We start from the raw sequence: 25,724 nt of genomic DNA, 5'->3' as shown, positions 1-25,724 counted from the left end.
AATATAAGAATTATATCCCGGGCAAGAGAAAACTGTATGGACACCAACCACTCACTCCATACCATAAGTCTGGTGTTTTTTGGGATGGGCGAATAAACGCGAGTAGTTTAACCTGAAGAAAACGGATAAGTGTCACACTTACACACGCAACAATTCTCTCTCTTTAGTCAACAAAATCCCATTGCCGGAGAGCAAAGTGATCACAAATATAACCACAAAAAAAAATCAGCGTTTAACGCAACTCACCCCTCACCCCCTCCAAGCGTTCACACGTTACCATGAAGGGGGAGAGAAAGAGGAGGAGCATCACAAGCTGCAGGTTACGGTATATAAGGTGCCGCCACCCACACTTGATCATCATTCACTGCTCCAACTCTCCACTGATACACAACATTACCTCACCATGATCAAGGTACTGTGACTGCCACTACTGTGATCTTTTCTAAGTGCTCTAACACCATCACTGACCGCGAGGAGGGAAAACAATATGAAGAATTTAAATACCCGGAAATATATCACACCACCGAAGATATATTGCAGTAACATTTAAAATCCCAAAGTAATGGTATCTAATGGTTTATGACAGTAAAGACGTAATGGATGGAACTATACTCTCTCTCTTTCTCACACACACACACACACACACACACACACACACACACACACACACACACACACACACACACACACACACACACACACACACACACACACACACACACACACACACACACACACACACACACACACACACACACACACACACACACACACACACACACACACACACACACACACACACACACACACACACACACACACACACACACACACACACACACACACACACACACACACACACACACACACACACACACACACACACACACACACACACACACACACACACACACACACACACACACACACACACACACACACACACACACACACACACACACACACACACACACACACACACACACACACACACACACACACACACACACACACACACACACGGCATCGATTAAACTGTAGTAAAGGGTTTAGTAAAAATTCAGTCAGTCGATCAGTCTTTAAGTCAGTCAGTCCGTCCGCATTCACAGTAATTTAATTCGTCTGTAAATCCATCAATTTGTATATTAATTAGTCTGTAAATCCGTCAGTTTGTAAATTAATCTGTCTGTAAATCCATCAGTTTGTAAATTAATCTGTCTGTAAATCCGTCAGTTTGTAAATTAACCAGTCTGTAAATCCGTCAGTTTGTAAATTAACCAGTCAGTAAATCCGTCAGTCTGTAACCCGATCAGTCAAAGCAAATCAATTACTCACTGAGTCAGAACCTGTATACTTAACGCTGGTTGATATTGACAAAATTAAATCACTCACGATAATTAACACCAGAAGCCATTGTAGTTGTCTTTAGTAATATCTCTCACCTTGTGTCTTCCCCCAGCAGGTGGCCGTGTTGATGGTGGTGGTGGTGGGCGTCACTACGGCGCTCCCCTCAGACACATACAATCCGGTAAGTGATGGTGCTTCAGGTTTATCCGGTAGTTCTGAATTTACGGCGAGTTTGTGAGACGTCTTTGCTTTTGTGACTGTCTTGCACGTGTTTGTGAGATTTCATGAGTTTGTGAAAGGACTGTGCTAGGTGCCCGACTTGTACGTGTGTATGTTTGTGTGTGTGTGAGACTTTTATGAGTTTGTTAGACGATTCTGTTGTATATACAGTATGTTCAAAATGTAAAAAAAAAATATATATATATCTGACGGAAGGCACCTGCTTCCTCCCCCAGGCGCCCATGCCCTACAACTTCGCTTACGGTGTCAAGGACGACTACTCTGGTGCTAACTTCGGCCACAACGAGGACTCTGATGGTAACGCTGTCAAGGGCTCCTACAACGTTGTGCTCCCCGACGGCCGCATCCAAACAGTAAGCAAACATTACCCAAGCATTCTGGTTCAGGTATTAAACTAAATACCCCAACACGACTTCAGAAATATTACAAATTACAAAAAATTCTAAAAACTGTAACAATGTAAAACTGACCCCCCAAAAATTACAATTTGCAAAACGTAATAAAATTAGATAATTTTAGAAACTGCAAACTTCTTACATACTGCAATATTTTTACAAACAGTAACTAATAATTAATGATTTCTCTCTTCTACCTCCCACCAGGTGACCTACGTGGCTGACCACTACGGCGGCTACCAGGCTCAGGTGAGCTACCAGGGCGAGGCTCAGTACCCTCACGAGTACGGTCCTGCCATCACCTTCAAGCCCAATACATACGGTCAGCCCTCATACCAATAGAATACCTCTGCACAACTATTAGCTCCCTAGTCAATGATGTATAGTATAGACGATTAATAAAGTATTGTGATATGAGTTTACTGTTTTTATTGCATTTTGTTTCCTTTTGTATTGAAGATTACTGAAGACATACTATTATTTTCGTATAATATAGTGTAGTATAAAAGAAAAAGTATAAAACTCTGTAAGGTTGAAAGCTGTCTATCAATAAAGGTTTCTGATGACTTCCAAGACACCCCTTTCACCAGCAGCTGATAGTGATGAAGAGGTTTCCAACAACCCTTCATTCCCCACTGTCTCTAGAGTAATGTGTCTACCTTATACCTGAAACTCGTCACGCCCACCCCTGGTCTCACACCATCACTACTGAGCCTTCCTGGTAACGCTGATAAGCTTCCTCAGTACACACTCAAGAGATCAAGTGTGAGACAATCCATTGAGTTTATCACGTGGGCCTGGAGTCACACACACAGAGCGAGGAAGGATAAATATACCATTTCCCTTCACATATTACACAGCAAAAATATATAAAAATAACATAACAATGGGCAATATAAACAAACAATGATCAGGGACAGAAAAAAAAACACCTTATTCTATCATTATGTAAGGCACTAAATACCGATGGTCTGGTATCCTCTCCACCACCTTTATAATCTGTACCTCAGATATAAAAATAAATAAATACTGTACTAACAAAATACAATCAAGGGCACAGGTACATCATTTACATGTACTTAAATCAGTAATAAGTGTTTAAGTCTCGAGTTACTGAACACTAATAAGGTTCGAGATTTTGAAACATCTAACCACATTATACTCAAAGTAATACTCAAAATACCTCACTCACTCACGCACACTTGTTAAGCGTCTCTACTTAAAGATAACGTATCAGAACACACTCGTCACTCCTAAACGGGAGAGGCAAGAGTGATAGTAACTTATCGCACAACACAACAAGATAAAAAGGGAACTTTCATGATGAAGTCCTTTTATCTTTCGGTTTTTACTGATATCCTCAATAATACGTATATATTATGGGCTTAAAGAAGTACGTAAATTTGCTCCCATATATATGTGTGTGTGTGTGTGTGTGTGTGTGTGTGTGTGTGTATCCATCAAGGTTTTACTATATACGTGTACTGTACTCGACTAAAAATCACAACTTTTCGTCTTAAAAAAAACGGAGCAGAAGCGTAGTACACAACTACTCTCCACGCCCAAACGCGGACGCCTCACACACACACACACACCTCTCCAAACCAGCAACAACTTACTAGTATTATTCGTTCACCACCACCTTGTGTCAGCGAAGACCCACTACCGTCTCAATGTTTGTAACAGGTACAGAAGATTAATAACACTGGTTACTTGAACTGAATTTTGTGTTTAGTTTAAATTAAAATAAGTTTTATAATGACCTCGTTTAAAGTGTGTTCAGCATTTAAGAGAATATGCCAAAGCTAATAACTAATTAGGTACAGTACGTTTAATTACTCTCTCTCTCTCTCTCTCTCTCTCTCTCTCTCTCTCTCTATATATATAACCCGGGATGAGAGGAACAATACAACACTTTATGAACACACTGCTAAACAAATACTCACCACGTGAACAATACAACAAAATTGCATTTTTTTTTCAATCATGAATATGTGAAGTATTCATACAAAAACACGGTTGCTCATAACATACAACGGGTTGATTTATAATATATAGTTCTATAGTTTTTGTTTAGTTTTACTGGTTATTAACACTCTCTCTCTCTCTCTCTCTCTCTCTCTCTCTCCTGGACTACTGGTTCCGAATCTTTTAACCCGCAACAACTGCCAATTGAGACAACACACATCCCAAGGCAATGGGCACCAACTTAACCTACTGTAAGTACGAAGCTTGGAGCCTATTAGGTTGAGGTCCATTAAGACTGGACTTCATGCCTTATAATATTTGGGGCTTCTTAAGACTGGAAACAGGTATGCATGGAACCCGTGAAGACTGGGGCTTTCTCCAAGAGTCACCCATTAACCCATCACCAAAGAAAATGACCATCGAAGGGCGGAGGCTTTGGAAACTGGATCAGTGTCATGATCTAATAAGTATTTCCTTTTGTGTTGATGTGAGCATTGATCATAACTCATGTCATAAAACCTAAATGGGTGTAGACTTGCACAGAACAAAGGTTAAGGTTCCAGCGATGACTCATATTGTTGTAATTTTAAACGATATGTACAGTTGCGGACAAAATTCCTTGGACACATTTGTCAATACAGGTATTAGGCGTCATGTAGGTAAGGAGTGATGGGTATTTTAGCATCTTTTTACTCAGGTTTGTCTGTGTAGTTTTTTTTTGTTATTGTAAAATAATTTATAGGGAAAAGGTAACGTTCACCAGCTATAAACAAATTATATATATATATATATATATATATATATATATATATATATATATATATATATATATATATATATATATATATATATATATATATATATATATATATATGACCTATAACATTTAAAATTTGCAAAGTGTCCAGGGAACTGTTCCACATTTTTTTTAGCGACAATTTATAGAATACGTGATGGCAGGCCCTGATAGCACTCCACGACAACAACTTGCCCATCTCAGCATCTCTCTCCCAAGGAACTCTGTGGTTCACAACCATGACAAGCAGAAGCTACTGTTACACAACAACAAACTACTCACAACATTTCCGGGACCCACGTAACAACTCTATAAACTACCTTAAATAACAAAAAAACAAACATACAAGTTGTTTTATCTTTATGTTACTGTAAACCCATTTACTAACTGGGTTATGAAAAGAGAAATTATTGTATTAAACCCCAGTTTAAAATTGAACCGTAACAAATGATTGAAGGAGGCGATACAAGCACCCTTCTCCAGCATGAAGGGGAGAGAGAGGTGTGTTAAGGTATATAAGGTGACGCCTCGCGGTCCTAGTCACCACTCATAGCTCGTCGTGCCTTGAGAACACTACACCAACACAACACATACAAGATGAAGGTAGTGTGGCAGTGATCCTTAAGTTTTGTGAACCTCAGTGCTCCTCTAAGAAATCTCCATCTGTACAGAGAATATCACCGTAGTAAAACACATCCCAGTCTTCCGTGCCCGATATCCAAAAGACGGCAACTACCACAGCTATATTCAGATATCGTATACCATGGGGTGTAAAAACAGCTCTTATAAATGACCTCACCCCTCTATGAACACTGCTTTCTTGGTGCCCAATTATATACAAAATTTAGATTTACTTCAATACCCCCCGAGGATTCCCTGACCATACTGTATTTGCACCAGGTGTCACTAATTGTTACTTTTTACGGTGCCTTAATGCTACTTTTATGTAGATTTTATCTTTCAATAATTTGTAATGATAAATTAGAAACTGCCATCCTCATATCTTGAAATTTAGAAAGTATTTACACAGTTTATCGCAGAGGATTCAAGTTTGGTGTAGGAGAGCAGAGTCCTAACTTAGCAATATTAAACTCAGCCGATTTACAAAAGTTCAATTTCAATTTCAATTGTTTATTCCTTGATAGAGGAAGCGGGATCCTAGTGCTGTCACTAGGTACCCCTGTACAATGACACCAGAAGCATCTGACAAGTGTGACAAGTATATACAGTATAAATATTATAAAGGGGCTTACTAAAGCCTAAGGAAGGAAAGATATTCCTTTAACACATAATCAATGTTATTTACAAAATATCTGGCCAATATGGGGAGGATCATCGTTTCTCCGTCAGGGGGTCGTGGATTACAAAAGTTCTATATGCACATGTTCCTCACCAGGTGGCGGCGTTAGTGATGGTCATGGTGGTGGGTGTGACTCTGGCTTTCCCCTCTGATTCCTACAATTCGGTAAGTTTCTCCATCCTTCATCCTTAACTGAGACTGAAATTAGTTACTGAACACCCATCTACAGGAGTTCTAGCACACACACTAAATGGTCCTCTCCCATCCCTCCCCGCCCTTGGCACCCTCAGGACCCCATCCCCTACAACTACGCCTACGGTGTTAAGGACGAATACTCCGGCACTGACTTCGGCCACAGTGAGGACTCCGACGGCTCCACAGCGAAGGGCTCGTATAAAGTAGTACTTCCCGACGGCCGCATACAGACAGTAAGTCACAAACTACTATGCACTAAACTCAGCACCAGCCACGATTACAGTGTGAGTACAGATATATCCTCAACATCAATCTATCATGAGTAAATCCATCTCACACCAGGGGTTCTAAACTCGCCCACTGTGTTACTGCCTCTATCAACCTTTTCACAAACCACACATGGGCATCTGATTGCCACATAGATAACAACATGAATAAAAGTTCATTAACTCATGAATCTACTCCTACCAGGTGACCTACTTGGCAGACCACTACGGCGGCTACCAGGCTCAGGTGAGCTACCAGGGCGAGGCTCAGTACCCCCACGAGTACGGCCCTGCCATCACCTTCAAGCCCCAGACGTACCAGCCCTCTTACGGCCCCCAGCCCTCTTACCAATAACTGACCTTGTTATACCTCTCCTAGTGCACGCTGTAGTGTCTAAGATAATTAAACGTGTTGATTCCTAAGCTGTCATTTTATTACCTTACCAAACACCTCCCGGTATCTTAGGTGTATGTTCTCAACAGGTAATGAAGGTATTATGTAAGTTATAAGTTTTATTGCCAAACGCCGCAACACCAAAAGTTGCCTGAACTGTAAAATAACACACACACACACACACACACACACACACACACACGTACGTGCATACGTACGTACGTGCGTACGTTTCATGAACATATATAAATAAACTGGAATATATAACAGGCCAGCTTAAGGTCCATTTTGTTTCGTAATATCGGCTGCATAAAACTCTTTTTTATATTTTCTCCATTTAACTAACCTTGTTCTCTCTCTCTCCTCTCTCTCTCTCTCTCTCTCTCTCTCTCTCTCTCTCTCTCTCTCTCTCTCTCTCTCTCTCTCTCTCTCTCTCTCTCTATATATAATATATATATATATATATATATATATATATATATATATATATATATATATATATATATATATATATATATATATATATATATATATATTATATATATATATATATATATATATATATATATATATATATATATATATATATATACGATACCTGTTCTTTCTTATACACGAGATACTGCATTATACATTATTATCACGATGCAATATTGACACCAGGACACCAACAGTGTTCACACCAGGACACCAACAGTGTTGGCACCAGGACACCAACAGTGTTGACACCAAGACACCAACAGTGTTGGCACCAGGACACCAACAGTGTTGACACCAAGACACCAACAGTGTTCACACCAGGACACCAACAATGTTGGCACCAGGACACCAACAGTGTTGACACCAAAGACACCAACAGTGTTGACACCAAGACACCAACAGTGTTGGCGCCAGGTTTGGTGTTGGCACCAGTTACCAACAGTGTTGGCGCCAGGACACCAACAGTGTTGGCACCAGGACACCAACAGTGTTGACACCAAGACACCAACAGTGTTGGTACCAGGACACCAACAGTGTTGGCACTAGGACACCAACAATGTTGGCACCAGGACACCAACAATGTTGGCACCAGGACACCAACAGTGTTGGCACTAAGACACCAACAGTGTTGACACCAAGACACCAACAGTGTTGGCACCAGAACACCAACAGTGTTGGCACCAGGACACCAACAGTGTTGACACCAAGACACCAACAGTGTTGGCACCAAGACACCAACAGTGTTGGCACCAGAACACCAACAGTGTTGGCACCAGAACACCAACAGTGTTGGCACCAGAACACCAACAGTGTTGACACCAGGACACCAACAGTGTTGGCACCAGAACACCAACAGTGTTGACACCAAGACACCAACAGTGTTGGCACCAGAACACCAACAGTGTTGGCACCAGGACACCAACAGTGTTGGCACCAGGACACCAACAGTGTTGGCACCAGGACACCAACAGTGTTGGCACCAGGACACCAACAGTGTTGGCACCAGAACACCAACAGTGTTGGCACCAGGACACCAACAGTGTTGGCACCAGGACACCAACAGTGTTGGTACTTGGTTATGTCATCTTTCAACGCCTCACAAAACAAAGGACTCTAGCTAATACACAGAGTTCTATCTCGCATCATTTTTAATGTTGATGAAAAGTGTATTACTAACCTTGTTACGCACTTAAAAACCTCTGTTGTTGAAGAGCAGTAATAACTTTATAACAACAACAATAAATCTGGTTAGAACCAACTGTAATCTGATTACAGCGTCATCTTACTTGTCGTTTTTTGATTGGTTAAGATATGGTAGTTTTTGTAGTACTCAGTAGGCTAAGTCACTACTTAGACTCCTTAGAGGTAGCGTCGTATTCAAGGGTCTCTCTCTCTCTCTCTCTCTCTCTCTCTCTCTCTCTCTCTCTCTCTCTCTCTCTCCTACAATTTCTTTTGAATTCCAGATAGATCTTTGACAGAAATTTACAATTAAATACAAGTGTAGCATCAATTTTGTAGTGTGTCATATTGATGTAATTCAATTTAATAAAACTGGACAAACTGTTCTGCACACTGATCATCTTCGAGGGTGGGCCAAGGTTTAGTGAGACAACTAGACAAGCACTTGGCGCACGCGGAACTAATCCCTTGAAACTCAATCCACACCAAGCAATGTTTAAACCTCGCTTCGCATGGTACAAAGCGTCAGAGTGATATACGGACACGGAGCAATCGTTTCCTCTTGATCTGTAAACAATTTCGTCTCTAACAGGGGGTGACTGACACGGGTGAGGTAATTTTAAGTAACGCCCAGTGAACATTTGTCCTTTACGCAATGTGAGACTCCAATAGCGTGTACAGTTTATATATTCACGTTTATCATCATCATCATGTATGAAATAATTACTGCTTTTATGATTTTAAATTCAAATTAACACGTTTGATATAGCTTTATCTAATGGTCCGACCTGTTATATTCATTAACATTACAGCAAATACTAAAAACTAATAACTTTTGCATCAGTTTTATTCTTTTCCAAAATATCATTTAGTCTGACTACATCTTCAATATAGGTGATAAATGGAATGTTTAAGATGAGATGGCATGTTTTTGGACCATTTGACAACTATAGGCATCTTTATACAAACACATATAAGCTACAAAAGAGTATGGTGCAAACTTTGACCCCTTAATTTAACCTTGTGTGCGATGAATATTTTCTATTATGCTGTTAACTTGAGAGAAAATGTTTGTCTTATACGTAAAAATAATTGGCCTCTGAGGAAACTAATACCAAGCATGTAAGTAGGAAGTTTGTAAATGAGAATGTACACTATAATATACAAGTAATTTCCTTAAGTACGTCTGCCCTCGAATCTTGTCTCGGGTTCTGAAATGTGTTACCGTTCTGAAATGTGTTACCAAGTCTTGAATCCCAGACTGAATCCAATATATGAACCTTTTACTATATCCTGTGTAAGGCGAAAACTCTCTTGGGTTCGTATTCACAACAAAATAATATGATGAATATTCCTAGTAACTGAAGGTGTGAGGATGATCCAAACTGGTCGACTTAAGCCAAAGGACTGAGATAATATTGGGACAAACTATATGAATATTAATGAACAACAGAGACTAATAAGGACGTACACACACACACAGAATCCCACATGGTGATCGTGAAATAGCAATAATCACTTGAAAGGGAATTTATCTTGAACGCCTCACGGAGCATGAAGGGGGAGAGAAACTAACGGGGTGGCATCAATAGCCTCAGGTAACGCGGTATATAAGGTGCCGCCGCCCGCTATTGGTCAACATTCGCTCCTCAGCTCTCCACAGACCAGCAATAGCTCACTTCAAGATGTTCAAGGTAACTGGGACTCTACAGTGAACTTCAGTGCTTTACTTTTCTCCCGAGAATTCTATGACAATATCTGGAAACATGTTATCGCCAAAAATGTAGAAAATTCACAGTGAAGTTGTTTTTAGTCCTCTAGAATCGGTCTAGATCATCGAAGACTTTACTCAATAAATAGTACTATTGTTTTTAACACACAGAAATTGATTGATGTCCCAATGAATTACTTGTCACATTCTCTCTCCCAGCAGGTGGCCGTGTTGATGGTGGTGGTAGGAGTGGCCTTGGCCCTCCCGTCTGACCTCTACAACCAACCCACCTACAAACCGGTGAGTTTGGCTCTCAATACCTACTGATATTTGAGTTCTGCTTCAGTGGTATATGATCAAATTACCATAGTAGTATGCCTTATGGATTAATACTCTAACACTACATTATGTCATCCACAGGAGCCCATGCCCTACAACTACGCCTATGGTGTCAAGGACGAATACGCCGGCACTGACTTCAGTCACAACGAGGACTCTGACGGTAACGCTGTCAAAGGCTCCTACAATGTTGTGCTCCCCGACGGCCGCATCCAGACAGTAAGTGACCATACCCCAAAGAGGACTGAAGCTTGGGCTAATATTCATCATTCTTATACTGATATAAATATATCTGATCCAACAGTAGTCTAATTGTTTCTACCTCCACCAGGTGAACTACATAGCTGACCACTACAGCGGTTACCAGGCTCAGGTGAGCTACAAGGGCGAGGCTCAGTACCCCCACGAGTACGGTCCTGCCGTCACCTTCAAGCCCAAGTCTTATGGTCAGCCATCATACCAGCCCCCTCAGCCCTCATACCAGCCCCCTCAGCCCTCATACCAGCCCCCTCAGCCCTCATACCAGCCCCCACAGCCCTCATACCAATAAATACCTCAGCCTCTTGATGTCCTCAGTCCTAGTCAATGATGTATAGTGCAGACAATTAATAAAGCATATTTTTATTAACCACACGTACTATAATTCCCTCTATATTTTCCATCTCCCTACGTCTCAAGAACTTGTGACTGAACGTGATTAAGTTTTCCCAATAGAATGAATTTGCCAAAGTTCCCTTGTTCGCTAAATGAACTTGCTGATGGCCCCCTCTGAGTGAATTCCCTCAAACCATCTTTACGTTCCCAAGAAGGGGATTTCAGCACTGACCAAAAACTCTGATTAATAATGACATATTTGTAGAGTAACAAGTATTGGGTCAATACAATAAATACTTTGGCTCTAGGTACGTCGAGGCCAAACATATATTCCTTTAATAATATGACTATGCTTGTGGTCCCCTGTTGTATTAGTTATCTCACAAGACTGATCTTTACTGTTACGTTCAGTTATAATATTGCAAGTAATTAAAAAAAATCATACCTAGAAGTTATATATATTTGTTTTGGTCAAACATTTCGAACTCCGTATGAAAACACAGGCATTTATTCGCCCAAAACTCAAAGGGTTTCATGTATACCGGTTTATTTAAAAAAGTCAGTTTAATTTTCTATAGTTTGAAAATAAAAAACAGTTTACATTGTATCGCGTAACGAGAAGAAAACCCTCAAGTGTACCAGTATATTTATCTACAGTCTTTTTCAGCCGAACTAATATATCCATATTCTCGTCCACTGGTTACATGACACAGACTATTACAGCAATAAACGTACTATCTTGTAAGAGCCATGATACCGAAGTCAATAACGAGATTAATACCACTGATCGAGCTCACAATGAACTCATCACTGTGACACAAGTACTATGTAACACTGCGCCATAGAGCAGCTGGTCAACACAAGGTCTTCAGCTGGATGTTGATGGACTACGGATTAGTAGTATAGGTTCCCCAAGTAATATATTTCGCTGAAGTAATTTACAAGACATGAACCTGAGGCATAGTTTATATTTTGTCTTTGGGGATAGTATGAACACTTCATATTCGCTAACATAGAGTATGGTATCTTAACTTGTACAGTATGGTATCTACCGCAACTTGGTGTGTTCTCTTCCTTCTCCAATTTACGAAAATAAGGAAAGATGAAAGTGTTTGGGAATCCTGGCCTCGACAACAGATGGTCAGGTCCACGTGGAGGAATTTTTGGAAGTTGGAAATGTGTCAACCAATATTCTCTCTCTCTCTCTCTCTCTCTCTCTCTCTCGTTGTTTCTTTTTCTACTTTCGACCTGTCTTTGCTCGCGGTTCTATACCTCATAGTAAAGAAATTTTATTATATTATTAAATAAAAATCTTGTGACTGAAAAAAACAATAACTTGTTACGATTTATTATATTTTACAAGTACGTCATAACGGTTTAATATGTGTGTGTGTGTGTGTGTGTGTGTGTGTGTGTGTGTGTGTATCAAAGAGTAACAATAAGGAATACCGAAGACAAACACTAAACAACAACAAAATACCCCCACACCATTACAATGCGCGGTATACCACTGATAAAAGAGATATAGCTCTCTTAGTTGGGTAAGGCGGCTGGCAGACACTCGGGACCACAACCTCCTGACCACCACACTGAACAACAATGTTACCTAAAGCCTTGATTCCTCTACACTCAACCTTAAATCCCAAGTCCCCGGGCAAGAACCTATTACTAGAATCCAAGACAACGTGTTCCAACTTCCGGTATTACTGTACAGAGCTTCCTGGGGCCCGAGTGATGATGACTAGTTCTCAAGTAAATAAAGTCTCATGACATTAAATGAACGAAGAATAATAATACTTTATGAAATTCTCTTTCCTTTTTGACAGCGATTCTTAATGACACAAAAATACTCTAACGAAGAAGATTGATGAGGGACATACAAAGCAAAATTGTCTCTTCCTCTGACACCAATGTGAAACATTCACACTTATTTACTCTTAACAAACAGACATATATTTAAACATGCACTCTAAATACTCATACGTTTATTTAAATATTTTCTATAAACAAAGTTAATTATTGCGGTGGGTATCAAAATAATATATATATATATATATATATATATATATATATATATATATATATATATATATATATATATATATATATATATATATATATATATATAAATTAGTCGTGTGGTGTGATATCCTATCCAGACTTGTGGGAGAACAGTGAAAGCTCGCCGTGGCTACTAACAGTCGCTGACACCTCACTACACCGCCGAGATAGTCTCACCCCTGACACTTGACGTGATGGTGTGTGGGGGCGACATAATCTAAGATGCTACCCTAGTGTGTTTATTCATTAGAAAAGTAAACATACGCGGTACAAATTTTAGTTTAGGTACACGATACAGGTACAGTAATACTAAGAAATTAATAGAAACATTAACAAATTAATCACTAAATTGTACTGAATAATTATATATCTAATTAATTATCTACCTACCAATCTACTTTCTATCTATATATCTACCTACCTACCTACCCACCTACCTATGTAACTCTCTATCTACACCTAGAAATGCTATGATCCGCCTTCACAACATACCATTATGGCTTCTGATATTTCAAATTTAATTACACAGTCACTAGTCAGCCAAAGGTCACCAACACAACAGGATCTAATCGTTGGATACAAAGATAATCGCTCTCTGCCACGACAACTTTCTTTCCTAAAGTTGAAAATCACGGGAAAAGTCACACAGGACCTTAAATTGATCAAAAAAATTACCAAGACCATCACTGTGAGACGCCCGTGGTTATAGTCTTTAGTGTTTGTCCGTGGGGTGATCGTTCATGATTGATGTCCGTGGGTGGTTGTCCATAGTCGGTTGTTCGTGGCGTGGTGGTGGACTGTCACGAGTGTTTCCTTCAGGTTGCGACACAAACGGCGGGAAATTCGTGATATTTATGACGACGACAGAGCCATCATAACACCACCTACACCTCCACACTTTCCCACCAGATGGTCGTGATGATGGAGGGAGCTGCTTTCGCCTTTCCTTTAATTCCCATAACGAGCCATTTTATGTCTACTCTCTCTCTCTCTCTCTCTCTCTCTCAATTCCCCATAACGAGCTATTCGAACTATCTCAACCATCTGTTTCAACAAGGGTAAGACACTAAGAATAGCAGCTTAAAATAGTCAATAATAACAATAACAATAATAATAATAATAATAATAATAATAATAATAATAAATTTAAACTGTATAATAACCACAGAGAGAGAGAGAGAGAGAGAGAGAGAGAGAGAGAGAGAGAGATCACCCCAGGACACCTGTTTCTAATACAAATAGGTGAAAGAAAGTTGGTCGCAGATAAAACCATAATGATACACCTCCGTCAGGTAAGCTGTGTGACGACAACCCTCCCCCCCCCACAATTCTGGTAACCAACACCATTACCCACAAGAGCACTGTCCACCCATCACCTCCATGCCCCAATTACCACAACTAACCCTCCCTAATCTTTAATCTACTTAATCCAACAGCAATATAGGTAGATAGAGAGATTGATAGATAGATAGATGAAAATAAACATTAAAAATAAAGAAATAATAATAATAATAATAATAATAATAATAATAATAATAATAATAATAATAATAATAATAATAATAACTCCTTATTGTAGGCCACTAAATCCTCACTCTAAAGTCACGACAACTACAGAAGATCCCAGGGTAAAGATTCTCACATGTTCTTGAGACAATTATTCCTAGTAAGTAAAGATACAAGAATTATCATAACTTAGTGACTTTAAGGTAAAACGCAAAAGTTCGTGCAGTACAAATATCACGTCTAAAATTACACTAATGACCAAGTTAGATACATTCACTTAATACCTGTCAGAGATTAAAATTAGCATAGAACACCTTTGCCAATTTACATTCATGGTGTTCGTGGTTAATAATAAGGTCACGAATTCTTGTAAATGTAAAAGTCGTCGAAAAAATACCCAATTCTCTGTAAATGTAAATTATATAATAGTCAAAGTGTTGAACTCGCCGGCCTGATTAAAATGCTGTAGAGCTCAAAGGCCAACATCAAGGGTCCTCAACTTCACTATTCGACCCTCTTCCCCAACTCTGACACCTCGACCTGGAAATATAGATCTGTGGGACTAATATGCAGGGACTAATTCTGGACATTTAAAAATACAACAATTCATTGGATCTCGTCTCTACCAATGAAAAGTGTTCTTGGTAATACTAGCTTGATAATACCTATGTATGTGTAAACTTAAAATTCGATTCAACTAAAAAGAAAATGAAATAGGACACAATTAATTAGGTTACTTTACAATCACCTTTGATCGTCTTAACTGATAATTGTTTAAAAAGAAATCCCTGTTTACCTGCCCCGTCATCACCCCCCCCCCCCCAGTGTTCACACGTTACCATGAAGGGGGAGAGAAAGAGGAGGAGCATCACAAGCTGCAGGTTACGGTATATAAGGTGCCGCCACCCACACTTGATCATCATTCACTGCTCCAACTCTCCACTGATACACAACATTACCTCACCATGATCAAGGTACTGTGACTGCCACTACTGTGATCTTCAGTGCTATACAGTCTTGCAATAAATGGGAAATGCAACTTGAAAATACAATGTTACCGCAATAGATTTGCCTGGCTATGCTGAAACATCTTAAACATGCTCATCTGTAGTCGAGACAGATGTTAGGGAAAAGTGTGTAAGTATATATATATATATATATATATATATATTTGCGCTAAAACGTAGATATACCAGACAATTTACTCTCATTTCTCCGCCCAGCAGGTGGCCGTGTTGATGGTGGTGGTGGGCGCGTCCTTGGCCCTCCCGTCTGACCTCTACAGCCAACCCACCTACAAACCGGTAATTTCTACAGCTCATAACACTCTCAAGCTTTGATAATTATGAATGAAAGTCAACTCTAATACAAAATTATATTCTAACTTGTTGATCACACTGCATTATGTCATCCACAGGAGCCCATGCCCTACAACTACGCCTATGGTGTCAAGGACGAATACGCCGGCACTGACTTCAGTCACAACGAGGACTCTGACGGTAACGCTGTCAAAGGCTCCTACAATGTTGTGCTCCCAGACGGCCGCATCCAGACAGTAAGTGACCATACCCCAGAGAGGACTGAAGCTTGGGCTAATATTCATCATTCTTATACTGATATAAATATATCTGATCCAACAGTAGTCTAATTGTTTCTACCTCCACCAGGTGAACTACATAGCTGACCACTACAGCGGTTACCAGGCTCAGGTGAGCTACAAGGGCGAGGCTCAGTACCCCCACGAGTACGGCCCTGCCGTCACCTTCAAGCCCCAGTCTTATGGCCAGCCATCATATCAGCCTCCACAGCCCTCATACCAGCCCCCTCAGCCCTCATACCAACCCCCTCAGCCCTCATACCAGCCCCTCAGCCCCTCATACCAGCCCTCAACATACCAGCCCCTCAGCCCTCATATCAATAAACACGCCAGGAAACCTCTTGCTGTCGTCGGTCCTAGTAAGATGTTGTATATATATATACAATTAAAGCATATTTTGATTAATTACAAATTTTATTTCCTCATTTACCTTTCAAACCTGCTTGACTTTGTGTGTGTGTGGGGGGGGGGTGAGACACTATAATATGGGTGGAGACAAAACACAAGAAACCTTTCAATTAGTAAAACAACAAAGCATCCGGCATTGAACTCTTAAAAGTATCTCCAGGAGTTAGTTATCTACCTGACTAGCTGCAGTACATATTCCCACTGATACTGTGTGTGTGTGTGTGTGTGTGTGTGTGTGTGTGTGTGACACCAAGAAGCCTAGCAGGACAAAAACCTACCACCAGACGGCTGCTTGAAATGCCCTGGCTAACAAAAACAGAGTGAGTATTTATAATAGTAAGAAGACCGTTGAATCGCTATGCAGAGCCACAAATGGAGCTCCGTATTGAACTTCTATTTCTTTAAAATAAAACTTTTTGTATAGTTCTTTATCATTATATCTTGCTTTACGCTGTAGTTGTGTTACCATTTCCATAATAAATGTTTAAACAGGGAAGATCATTTTGTAATCACAAGGTATTATATACAGTATAATCTATATATCGAAATAAAGTGTGGTGATTAGGACACATTATTATAATATTTATTGAGCATCATATTCATTAACTGTAATAGTTGTGATACGTCCTCATGTAATGTCATGATTAAAATAGTTGCAAAAAATGCCAAAGCACTTGTGCACCATTGTGTCCAAATTTCAGCTTCCTAGAACTCATTAGTGCCTGAGATATCGCCAGGACAAGCAAGCAAGCAAGCAAGTAAACGGGGTAACCACTGACTACACCCTATCGCACAGCGCCTAGAAACAAATTGGAGGATTGGGGACGCTGTACAATATTGTTTACTATCCTGGCAGTACGTAACACTCACACCCTCATACACCTCCATGAACACGGGAGAATAACGACAATATGCAGGTAGGCGAGCTCCTCCACTACAATGTCTGTTACGTGGTCAATTCCCAGCCTTCCAACTTTACTTCTGCTCAGGCAATACAGTAAAACGAACGATAATTACTCCGCTAACTTCAGCCTTTGTACCAGATACTGTAAAACGAATTGATATGCAACACATGCAAATATCTGCAAGAACACTGGATCGCGTAGCTGACTTGTTGTGCCGCTCTCTAACTCTTTACGATATAATGTGTGCGAAAACTTATATAGGTACTGAGGGTTGACTGGGGTCTGATTTGAGGGCTGGATGGGGTCGGATTTGAGGGCTGACTGGGATCGGATTTGAAGGGTGGTGTTGGATTTACGAATACGTTTAATTTAACTCAGTATCCCCAACCTTTGCCACATCTACTGACTTGAGTTACCAACCACCTACTTCGTGACAAGGAGTTTGTGTTTCAGTATAGAAGTCAGTGTTTCTCTGCACTCAACACACACGGGTTCCTCCATATCCACTGTGTTTCAGTATAGAAGTCAGTGTTTCTCTGCACTCAACACACATGGGTTGCTCCATATCAACAACACCTACAAGTAAGTCTTCAGAGTACCGAAAGAAAAATGAACCCACAAAAAAGGAATAAAATGAAAAAAAATCCTTATTTAAAAAAAAACATCTGTAATACGTAATAATAGAAAAGAGAAAAAAAACACATCATTTAGGGCACACAATTATAGGTCAACTAACTAGATAATAATGGTGACCTTGATGGAGCCTTTCACCATCATATACTTTCTCACCAGGTGGCTTAAGATGATTAGATGATGATGATGAGAGGCGTGGTTATTGATGATGATGATGATGATGATGATGATGATGATGAGAGACGTGGTTGATGATGATGATGATGAGAGGCGTGGTTATTGATGATGATGATGATGAGAGGCGTGGTTATTGATGATAATGATGATGAGAGGCGTGGTTATTGATGATGATGATGATGATGATGATGAGAGGCGTGGTTATAGTATACTCATTACACTCACCCCTACTAACGACTCACCTCCAGGCACCAACGTCATTGAGTGGCTATAACAAATAACCAGCCATTACGAACAACCTTCCTCCGTATAAATTCTGATCCACCGAGATGATTGTTGACGAGGACTCTTAAACCATCGAATTATCTCAAGGCTAAATACTAACAATATACGTAGAAAGTCATATACGTAACAGTCACAATACATTTTGAAAGTCATAAATCAACTCTAACAATAAATTTAGAATGTTACAGCATAAATACTAACCACATATTTATAAAGTCATTGAATTAACACTAACGATAAATTTATAGTCATGAAAATTATCACTAACAATAATTTTAAAAAGTTGTAGAATTAAACAAACCATAAATTTAGTCATACAAAAAATACTATTAATACATTGAGAAAGTCATATAATTAATAGGATAGTCTACTAGCTTATCAGGTCCACCACAACAGACAGACAATTCATATTCAACACATTGTCTTCCACTAAGGTCACTGCGAATCACTAACTCTTGTCACGTTCTCCACTTGTAAACATTACGACCTAGAATTTTTGTTTTGGTTTACAGTAGCATGAATTTGGAAGTGTGTGTGTGTGTGTGTGTGTAATAATAATAATAATAATAATAATAATAATAATAATAATAATAATAATAATAATAAACGGTTTATTAATAGAGTTGCAGCCGGTGGCTGAAAATATACAAACTTACATTTGATTTAGACATAATGATATGCGTTGAATACAATTACAGGGCTGTACAGTACATAAATCAGGAGTTCTTTATTATTTTAACAATAGATGGGATGGTGCTATTCTTATATCTATAGGTGTGGGCTCTTATGGGCTGAATTTTGTTGTAGTGGCGGACTGCGCGAGTTGGGTGGGGGGGCTGCAGGATGTGGCGATGACGAGGATGGTGCAGGAGCCCACTGCCAAACCTTGCTAGTGCTTGGTGGTGGAGGTCACTGAGGGATGGCATTTCCAGGGTGGAGAGAGCGTTGATGTAGCCCGAGTAGTCTGCACCGAGCATGATTCTGTAGGCCCTTCTCTAGCCGACGTTGTTGGGTGGAGTTGAGAGAAGACGACCAGGCTGGTGACGCATACGTTAGTTTGGGTTGAATAAAGGCGTTGTAGATGGTCCTCAGCTCTGGCGTGGGTGTCCCAAGTGACCTGAGTCGTCGTAGCATGTAGAGTAGGTACGAGGCTGCCTAGATTGTGTTGTTTACATGGGCCTTCCAGTCCAGTTTGTGGTCTATGGTAACACCCAGGAGTTTGGCAGTCTGTGTGTGTGTGTGTGTGTGTGTGTGTGTGTGTGTGTGTGTTATATCTACGCATCAGGTATTAATATTAAGTAAAGAATAAAATAAATAAAATAAAATAAAATTCTTTCTTTTTACCTGCACGTCGATAACATATAACATTAAATTTTAAATTACCATAACAGAGACAGTACAAAACACACACACAAACATGACCTATAAATATGAGCGCGCGCAACACACACACGCGCGCAACACACACACACACACACACAAATGCATTTCACTCTATAACGGAACATCTGGCTCTTGTCCGGCTTACAAGAGGTTTACTGAACTTAAAACAGTCTTCGAGTCGTCATACAGCTCTCTCTCTCGCTTTTTCTTCGTAATTTACTTTATTAATCTCTATTTTCTAAGTTTAGTCTCTCTCTCTCTCTCTCTCTCTCTCTCTCTCTCTCTCTCTCTCTCTCTCCAAACCACAATTTATTACCCTAATAATCCCAACGCCTCTGTCTGGGGTCGGTTAGGTTATAAAAGCTAAGGTTACGGTAATTATCGTTCGGTTAAATAAAGTTAGGGTTTGGTTAACAAGATTTCTTTCGCTAAATGGAAAGTTATACCATGTTGAGTGAAGTTAAGTGAAGGTGTGGTCAGGTTAGGTTACGTTTGGTTAGGGTAGGTTACATTAAATCTGGGTTAGGTTACGTTACGTTTGGTTAGGGTAGGTTATGTTACGTTAGGTTAGAATAGGTTGTTACGTTGGGCTAGGATAGGTTACGTTAGGTTACGTTACGGTAGAGTAGGTTAGGTTACGTTTGGTTAGTGTAGGTTAGGTTACGTTTGGTTAGGGTAGGTTTGGTTATGTTTGGTTAGGGTAACTTACATTACATTTGGTTAGGTTACGTTACTTTTGGTTAGGGTAGGTTAGGTTACGTATTGTTAGAGTAGGTTATGTTACATTTGATTAGGGTAAGTTTGGTGATGTTTGCTTAGGGTAACTTACAGTACCATTACATTTGGTTAGGTTAGGTTAGGATCGAGGCGTGGTAATTAGTGAGTGCCATAATCAGGCAGGCGCAAAGCTTACACGCGTTAAATGACATAATTGACACCAGCAGCAGCCACAGGTGGTTAGTGAGCTTCGGGTTATAATTACCTGCCAGCATTTTGTGGTAACTTAAAGCTCATTATACAGTAATAATGGTCAAACTATTTACTCATCTGACCACAAGACAAGTTTTTCACAATTGTAGTTAGGCCACGGTCACACGATAAGAACACAAGGTGTGAAATATAAACAAAACAAAAACGCACACCTATTAGCTTGTATAACCATAAACTTAATTTATTCAATATTAAGGTAACGAATTACGAACACAAAGTCATGATAAGCACTGTAAGTAAACAACATTATCATCATCATATCTGACTTTAAACGTCCTAATTACAAGGTCAACTTCATGATCAACATTACCATACATAAACAATATCAAGTCTGTGTGTCAAAGTTGGGGTAAAAATCTTCAGTGGTGTTCGTGTCATGAGCGAGAAATGCAACCTAAAGACAGACTGACAAACACTAATATGTTCCCTGCACGTGAAACCAGAATGTGATTATTAACTTCTCTAAACTCCCAGGACCTACCTCCCTCCCTCACGTCGTGTAGTCAGTAATTTAAAGAGTTTTAACACTTAGTGATCACTATTCGTTAGACGTAACGTGAACGAGATTGTGTTAGATGTGGGAGCACCGTGCGTATTCCGTCTCTGGCAGGGAGACGACTTAAGTTAAACTGTCAAGACGCTTATCTGAATTCCCCCAGCAGCAACTATTTTTGCAGGTAAACCATTTATTACCTGAAGACAGTAATATCAAGCAGAAGCTAACAATTTTATGAATAAAAATTAGTAGAGTACACGTCTATTATCTGAGGGCAGGAATTTGCTGCAGAAACTAACAATTCTCAAGAGTTAAACTGGACTTATGACTGCACTAACTCATGAATTAATCTTATAAACGAAGCATTCATAGTTATCACCACACGCTTGGGTAGCCACGTGTACCTGGTGGGGGGGGTCACCGTGTCTGGCTTGTGTTACAATTGTTGTGTCGTCTTACCTGGAGAGTACACGTGAGCGCCTTTACCTCTTAGTCTATCTATACCGATCATGATGAAACAGAGGAGAAGGATCTTGTCCAACAAGATGAATTACCATTAACAATTAACCTTACTTATGATTTCACGAGGACACGGGGCGAATACCGCAGGCACTTAGCTCTCCACACAGTTCCGTTAACACGCTCAGCCTGCATAAACTCTGCCATACAATAACTCCTGTTAACATCACTTATAGCACCGAGAAGAAGAAGTAACGTTCATACTTGAAAAAAAATACTGATTTAATATATATAAACAATTAAATAAATAAACAATGAAAGGAATTTAAAACGGCGCCGGTGGCTTTTTTCCTAAACACATTAAAAGATTTTTAGTATATTCATAATATAATTTTTCTTGAGACAACTTTCACACGCTGCCCAACACAGGACTGAGGTGACCAAAACCACATATATTCGTCCAATTCTATTCTTGGCCGCCTCCAGTCCTGTCAACCTCCATTCACGTATATTATTATTTTTTTAAGAGACTGTCATAAGTGTCGGCTGGTCAAGCAGGCTGTAAGAACTCATTTACTGAACCCAAATTCATCCATCACACACACTCAATAGAAATTTCAAGGCTTATTTTTAAACTTCCTGTATTCATTGGCAACACGTTCAAGAGTCTGGGACAGCGAGTGTTTCATATTTTCCACCGCATATATAACAACATAACGAGACGGAAGGAGGAGGCGGCATGGCGCTCACTGACGACTGAAAACCTTTCTAACCTAACCTAACACCATCTCCACGACCCGAAGCTCCGTGCATATACGAGAACCATCATTAATTACTATTCTTGTTACCTGTTTTATGCACCTGTAACCTTTCTTGTTATCAATATACAACACACAAACTAACAAAAAAAAAACATCTTCAATTCAAAATACAATATACAAGATTTCAAGTTCTCAAATACCAATAAAAGTTCAATATAAAATGTGACGCTTCAGTACATAATACAGTGCAATGTTCTATTAAAAAATGCATCATTTCCGAAGACGATAACAATCCCCAAAAGCAACTCGATACAAACTTAAAACACTTCAATACAAACAGCAATATCTAAATAGCTACAACTTAATACAAAATCCAACATCCCACCACAACTCAATACAAAATACAACATCCCACCACAACTCAACACAATATACAACATCCCACCACAACTCAATACAATATACAACATCCCACCACAACTCAACACAATATACAACATCCCACCACAACTCAACACAATATACAACATCCCACCACAGTTCAATACAAAATACAACATCCCAATACAGCTCAATACCACTCAATACAAAATACTATACGACTATAATTTTCAAGGGGGAAAAAATAGTAGGTAGGTTCAACTCGACCCTAGAGAATTTATGTACCCTGGGCCACAGGCTGTGTACCCACACTGTGTACTTGTTCAGTATGTAAACACAAGCTTGATTTGTGTGGCCGGGTGCCTGCGTGTGTGCCAGGCTGCATCTACTGTTGTGGCCCAAAACCTTTCCTTCAGTTTACACAAAATAATACTGAAAATATATATACGTTAAAAAATAAAACTTTTACAGTCACTACCAAATACTACTATACTACTGCTGCTGCCTACTATATTAAGTACTATTAATACAACTACTACACTACTGCTATTAGTTAATACAAATACTGTTATTAGTACTAAAACTCTAAGTATCTAGTATCACAATTAGTACACTACAAATACTACCTACTACTAACAGCATTAACCCACCACTACTACTGCTACTAGACTACAACTAACTACTACTACTACTACCGGTACTACTACGACTACTACCGGTACTACTATTTTTTTCTTTTTTTTAAATGGCCTCCAGCCTCCCCCAATAGCCACACCTTTGCCGCCATTTTATTACCTTAAATTTAATATCTTAATACATAAGTAGCTATCCGGTACTACTACTACTACTACCATACCAAAACTTCTATCATCATATACTACTAACAAAAATGATAACAAAATACAACACTCCACTACAAACTATAACAAGTAACCACAATTGCAATCCTACAAAACAACTGGTATACTACTGCTATACTACAACTACCACCACTAATACCCACAACCACAGTAACAGCAGCACCATCGGCTATGAATGACGTAGATAAGAGACAATGAATGTGGCTCTCTCTACAGTGTGTTTTCCACGAGGTCAACAGCCCCCCCGATATGGCATAAACACCACTAACATACTGTACAACGAGAGACACACGGCCCGCCATCCTCCCTTCAGTGTAAAGTTCCGACCCTCTCACGTCTAGTGCCTGTAAATGCTCTAAAATAGCTAAAGTTTAATACATTTTGGCTATAGTTGACTAATATGGTCTAATTTAACTATATATGGCTATAAATTACTAGATTTGGCTATAATTTACTAAACATGGCTATAATTACTTAAAATAGCCATAATTCGACGAAGTATAGGATTAACTTGGCTATAATATCCCTTTTTCAAATACAAACGGATAATTGGCTTAAAATGGCTATATTTGATTAAAACAGCGTTTAGTTTCATTGTGTGCCTAAATTAACTAAAAATGGCTATATCAACTTTTGGGGACTAAATACTTAACAAAATTCACTAAAAACGATTCAAATTGGCTATAATTCACAACAGTCGCTATAATTAACTAAAATGAGCCATAATTAACTAAAATTGGCAATAACCAGACTAAAAATACTTATAATTTGGCTACAATTAATTAAAATCTTAACATTATCATAACGTTTATAAAACCCAGTCTGATGTTTGATACATGCAGGTCACCAAGCTGATAGTATTCTGTACTTGTCTATTTGTGTGTTGCATTAAAAAAAATTTGTAGCCTATAGCGCTTGTACTTTACAGGTAAGGGGTTTTATACAACAACAACAATAACAATAACAATAATAATAATAATAAATGACAGCAACAGCAACAAATACAACAACAGCAATGACACAGATAAGTTTCATTTATAATAATAATAATGCCAAGTTCTCACGTGGTCAAACTAACGAGTCACAGTGAACCAGACAGAAGGTTGGACAGGTGTACACCGGGGAGCTTTCAACGTCGTAGCGGAAGACTAAATAAAATATTAAACAAATAAATAAGTAAAGAATTTAATAAAAAAAATAAATAAAGGCTTGATCACGCACACCCATAACCACGGAGAATAATACTAAAAAATTCAGTGTTCAATCTAACAGACGCAGACGTACTTGAAAAATGAAAAAAAAAATATCCCCTAAGAACAACGAAACACTTCCCTCAGTCAAGTGAATAGAGGCGAGTGAGTGAGTGAGTGGTTGACCGACAGCAACCAAAAATCCGGAAGCCTAACAGCGCATAGAATGACAAGGTGATTCCCGGCCAACCGTGAAGCCCCTTAATACTCTATAACAACACAATCCATTTCTCTTCACCCATTATGCATATCATCACGATTTCCTATACTAACACCTGTCTTCATTAACACACACAATTAGTACAATCTCTACGTAGGTGCATCTGTCCTCAACAACATTCAGTAAGGTACTTTCTCTATTTACACAC

At 39.3% G+C, this 25,724-nt stretch overlaps 4 protein-coding genes across 6 annotated transcripts; all 4 read left to right on the top strand.

Moving 5' to 3' along the window:
* Nucleotides 1-324: 324 nt before the first annotated feature.
* Nucleotides 325-2,399, top strand: LOC121874769 (cuticle protein 21-like). 2 transcript variants are annotated; one of them, XM_042379060.1, is made up of 4 exons: nucleotides 325-412; nucleotides 1,463-1,528; nucleotides 1,803-1,940; nucleotides 2,190-2,399. In XM_042379060.1, exons 1-4 carry the CDS (start codon nucleotides 404-406, stop codon nucleotides 2,322-2,324), a joined length of 348 nt encoding a protein of 115 aa, XP_042234994.1. In that variant the 5' UTR covers nucleotides 325-403; the 3' UTR covers nucleotides 2,325-2,399. The 2 variants fall into 2 exon arrangements, with proteins under 2 accessions (XP_042234994.1, XP_042234992.1); XM_042379058.1 differs by having other exon boundaries at nucleotides 1,460-1,528.
* A 2,893-nt stretch (nucleotides 2,400-5,292) lies between these two features.
* LOC121874767 (pro-resilin-like) lies at nucleotides 5,293-6,930 on the top strand. Its single transcript, XM_042379056.1, has 4 exons — nucleotides 5,293-5,349; nucleotides 6,143-6,211; nucleotides 6,337-6,474; nucleotides 6,713-6,930. The coding sequence occupies exons 1-4, from the start codon at nucleotides 5,344-5,346 to the stop codon at nucleotides 6,860-6,862; spliced, it is 363 nt and encodes a 120-aa protein (XP_042234990.1). The 5' UTR covers nucleotides 5,293-5,343; the 3' UTR covers nucleotides 6,863-6,930.
* Nucleotides 6,931-10,163: 3,233 nt separating this feature from the next.
* LOC121874758 (cuticle protein 7-like) lies at nucleotides 10,164-11,239 on the top strand. Of its 2 annotated transcripts, none has more exons than XM_042379046.1 (4): nucleotides 10,164-10,254; nucleotides 10,491-10,571; nucleotides 10,692-10,829; nucleotides 10,942-11,239. In XM_042379046.1, the coding sequence occupies exons 1-4, from the start codon at nucleotides 10,246-10,248 to the stop codon at nucleotides 11,158-11,160; spliced, it is 447 nt and encodes a 148-aa protein (XP_042234980.1). In that variant the 5' UTR covers nucleotides 10,164-10,245; the 3' UTR covers nucleotides 11,161-11,239. The 2 variants fall into 2 exon arrangements, with proteins under 2 accessions (XP_042234980.1, XP_042234981.1); XM_042379047.1 differs by having other exon boundaries at nucleotides 10,177-10,254; nucleotides 10,494-10,571.
* A 4,406-nt stretch (nucleotides 11,240-15,645) lies between these two features.
* On the top strand, nucleotides 15,646-17,485 carry LOC121874731 (cuticle protein 7-like). The gene is made up of 5 exons (XM_042379009.1): nucleotides 15,646-15,745; nucleotides 15,998-16,075; nucleotides 16,189-16,326; nucleotides 16,439-16,727; nucleotides 17,478-17,485. Exons 1-5 carry the CDS (start codon nucleotides 15,737-15,739, stop codon nucleotides 17,483-17,485), a joined length of 522 nt encoding a protein of 173 aa, XP_042234943.1. The 5' UTR covers nucleotides 15,646-15,736.
* The last annotated feature ends 8,239 nt before the right edge of the window (nucleotides 17,486-25,724 follow it).

The sequence above is a fragment of the Homarus americanus genome, unplaced genomic scaffold (genome assembly GCF_018991925.1).
Source record: "Homarus americanus isolate GMGI-L3 unplaced genomic scaffold, GMGI_Hamer_2.0 scaffold40841, whole genome shotgun sequence".
Taxonomy (NCBI): domain Eukaryota; kingdom Metazoa; phylum Arthropoda; class Malacostraca; order Decapoda; family Nephropidae; genus Homarus; species Homarus americanus.
Note: the sequence above shows the minus strand (reverse complement) of the source record. Positions and strands in the feature narration are given on the sequence as shown.